Genomic DNA, 2,184 nt, shown 5'->3' on the forward strand with positions numbered 1-2,184 from the left:
ACACACAGCGCTGGGGCGCTACTCTTTTATTGTTTGCCAACACGCGCAGGTGCGTCAGGTTTTGGCTACTTTTAATAGCGCAGGAGCGCTATTCATGGGTTCATAAACATAGCGCTGAGGCTATGCTCACCTTAGCACAGGATTAGCTGTGCTTGCAGAACAACTATCCAGAAACACTGTACTTTCCAGTGCAGGAGCGCTTACTTTATTTTTCCTTCCTGGTTGGGAGCTCTTCTGACATTATAGTCTTGGTGAGTCGCCCTATGGTACATTCTTCTGTATGTGACTGGATTGTGTGAATAGGACGTGGGAGGTGCGGGAACGTTCTAATCGGGTCTCTCTTGTTTTCCCCAGCTGTTGACCACTGCACTACCCAGAGTCTACAGCCCCAAGCCTCCTGTCATCCCTCCTTCTTTTTTGCTCCCTTCCCTGTGTCCATCTACTCCCTGCCGGGTATTTCTTTATGCCCGGGGTCAGGTGGGGACAGGGTTGGTGGCTCTTGTCATCTCTGCGGAATCACTTTACAAGCAAAGGTAAGCATTGTGGGGTACCTGACAGAATCCAAAGCCCACGCTACTTATTCCGCCCAGACGACATGAGCGACACAGAGATTTCCCTTCAAGATATAGCAGCCCTGTTGGCTAACATGCAGGCAGAGAACCTTAGCCTCCACCATGATATAACGGCTTTACAGGGTCAGGTAGCGACAGGGGCAACCAGCCCATGGGGAACCACCCCGAGTCCCAGAGTCCGACAAGAGGGGTTGTTACGGCCTCCTACATTCACGTTTGGTGGAGCATCTTCTGCATCCAATCCAGACGCAGCTATTCAAATCATCACACCCCATCCGGTGCAGTTGGCACCACCCGAACGTTTCTATGGGGATAACACTAAGTACAGTGTCTTCTTCCACCAGTGCCACTTGCATTTCATGGTCAGGGCCCCGGCGTTTCCTGATGATGCGTCACAAATCGCGTTTATCCTTTCATACATGGGTGGAGATGCCGCCCAGTGGTCCATAGCTCTCGTGGAAAACGATGATCCTATGCTATACAACCATGTGGCAGATGTTCGCCCGGCACACGTTTGTGCAGGCTGCAGGCTGCCGACAACAAACTCCTTAGTCTAAAGCAAGGCAATAATGATCTGCTTCATTACATTACTACATTCAGTAGGCTTGTCATCGAAGCACACTGGCCTTAATCCAAAAAAGTGTCTGTTTTCTATCGGGGTTTGCGTGTTGACCTCAAGGATCTGATATCTCAAATGCCTAACTCTCCAGACGAAATAGGCCTGTTCATTGACCTGGTGGTTAAAGTGAATTACCGAATACAAGAAAGAAGGAACGAAAAAGGGAAAGGCAGTGATGCCCGCTTCCTGTCGTTCGGAGATAAAGCCACAGATAAAGGCAGGGAAGAAGCAGCCCTTCCTAACGACTCCTCAGAACCAATGCAGATAGGTGGAGTACGAGGTCCTCTAACCAGCCAGGAAAGAGAAAAGAGGAGGAAACAGAACCAGTGCCAGTATTGCGGCAAAAGCTGTAATTTCATCAGGGAATGCCCTGTGAAACCCACACGCACCCGGAGTCGAAGACCATTCGCGTTGCCTGTTACCAAGGGGGACAAGCCGGAAAACAAAATAACCCAGTAGACACAGGGGTCCGTCCTCTAGGTTTATCGTCTTGCAAAACAGCGATCCCTGCGGTCTTTGATGGTAGTCATCATGCAGGTGTGGAGGTAACCTTGCGAAACATGACAGGGAAAACATGGCTGGTAACAGCTCTGCTGGATTCCGGAGCTATAGGCAACTTTATTGACACTCAGTATTCACAAGCCTTGGGAATGACCACAGTGCCCAAAGCAAAACCAAAAACAGTCAAGGCAGTGGATGGAAAGGACTTGACTTCCGGCCTCATCTGGTATCAAACAGAAGACATGGTCATGTCCTTTGTGAATCATCATACTGAGACCATTGGGTTCGATGTGATTGACGCTCCGCAATTTAAGATTATATTGGGTCTGCCTTGGTTGGTAAACCACAATCCCCGGATCGATTGTATGTCCAGAGTCATCACTCTGGATTCGGACCACTGCAGCGCTTCTTGTTACACAGATGGTGGCTCTTTTGGTGTTCGAGCTATACAAGCACAGCCTTTGCCTTTGCTGGGCATGGGGATAGTTACTC

The 2,184-nt window shown here is 49.6% G+C and overlaps 1 protein-coding gene across 1 annotated transcript; it reads left to right on the forward strand.

Annotated features, from left to right (window-relative positions):
* Positions 1 to 595: 595 nt before the first annotated feature.
* Positions 596 to 1,129, forward strand: LOC147688731 (protein LDOC1-like). The gene has a single exon (XM_086939818.1). The coding sequence runs from the start codon at positions 596 to 598 to the stop codon at positions 1,127 to 1,129; it is 534 nt and encodes a 177-aa protein (XP_086795944.1).
* Positions 1,130 to 2,184: the final 1,055 nt, after the last annotated feature.

Source organism: Lissotriton vulgaris, chromosome 10 (assembly GCF_964263255.1).
Source record: "Lissotriton vulgaris chromosome 10, aLisVul1.2, whole genome shotgun sequence".
Taxonomy (NCBI): domain Eukaryota; kingdom Metazoa; phylum Chordata; class Amphibia; order Caudata; family Salamandridae; genus Lissotriton; species Lissotriton vulgaris.

Excerpts from the sequence above, each read along its gene's own strand:
- LOC147688731 (XM_086939818.1), top strand. The coding sequence starts at position 596 with ATGAGCGACACAGAGATTTCCCTTCAAGATATAGCAGCCCTGTTGGCT.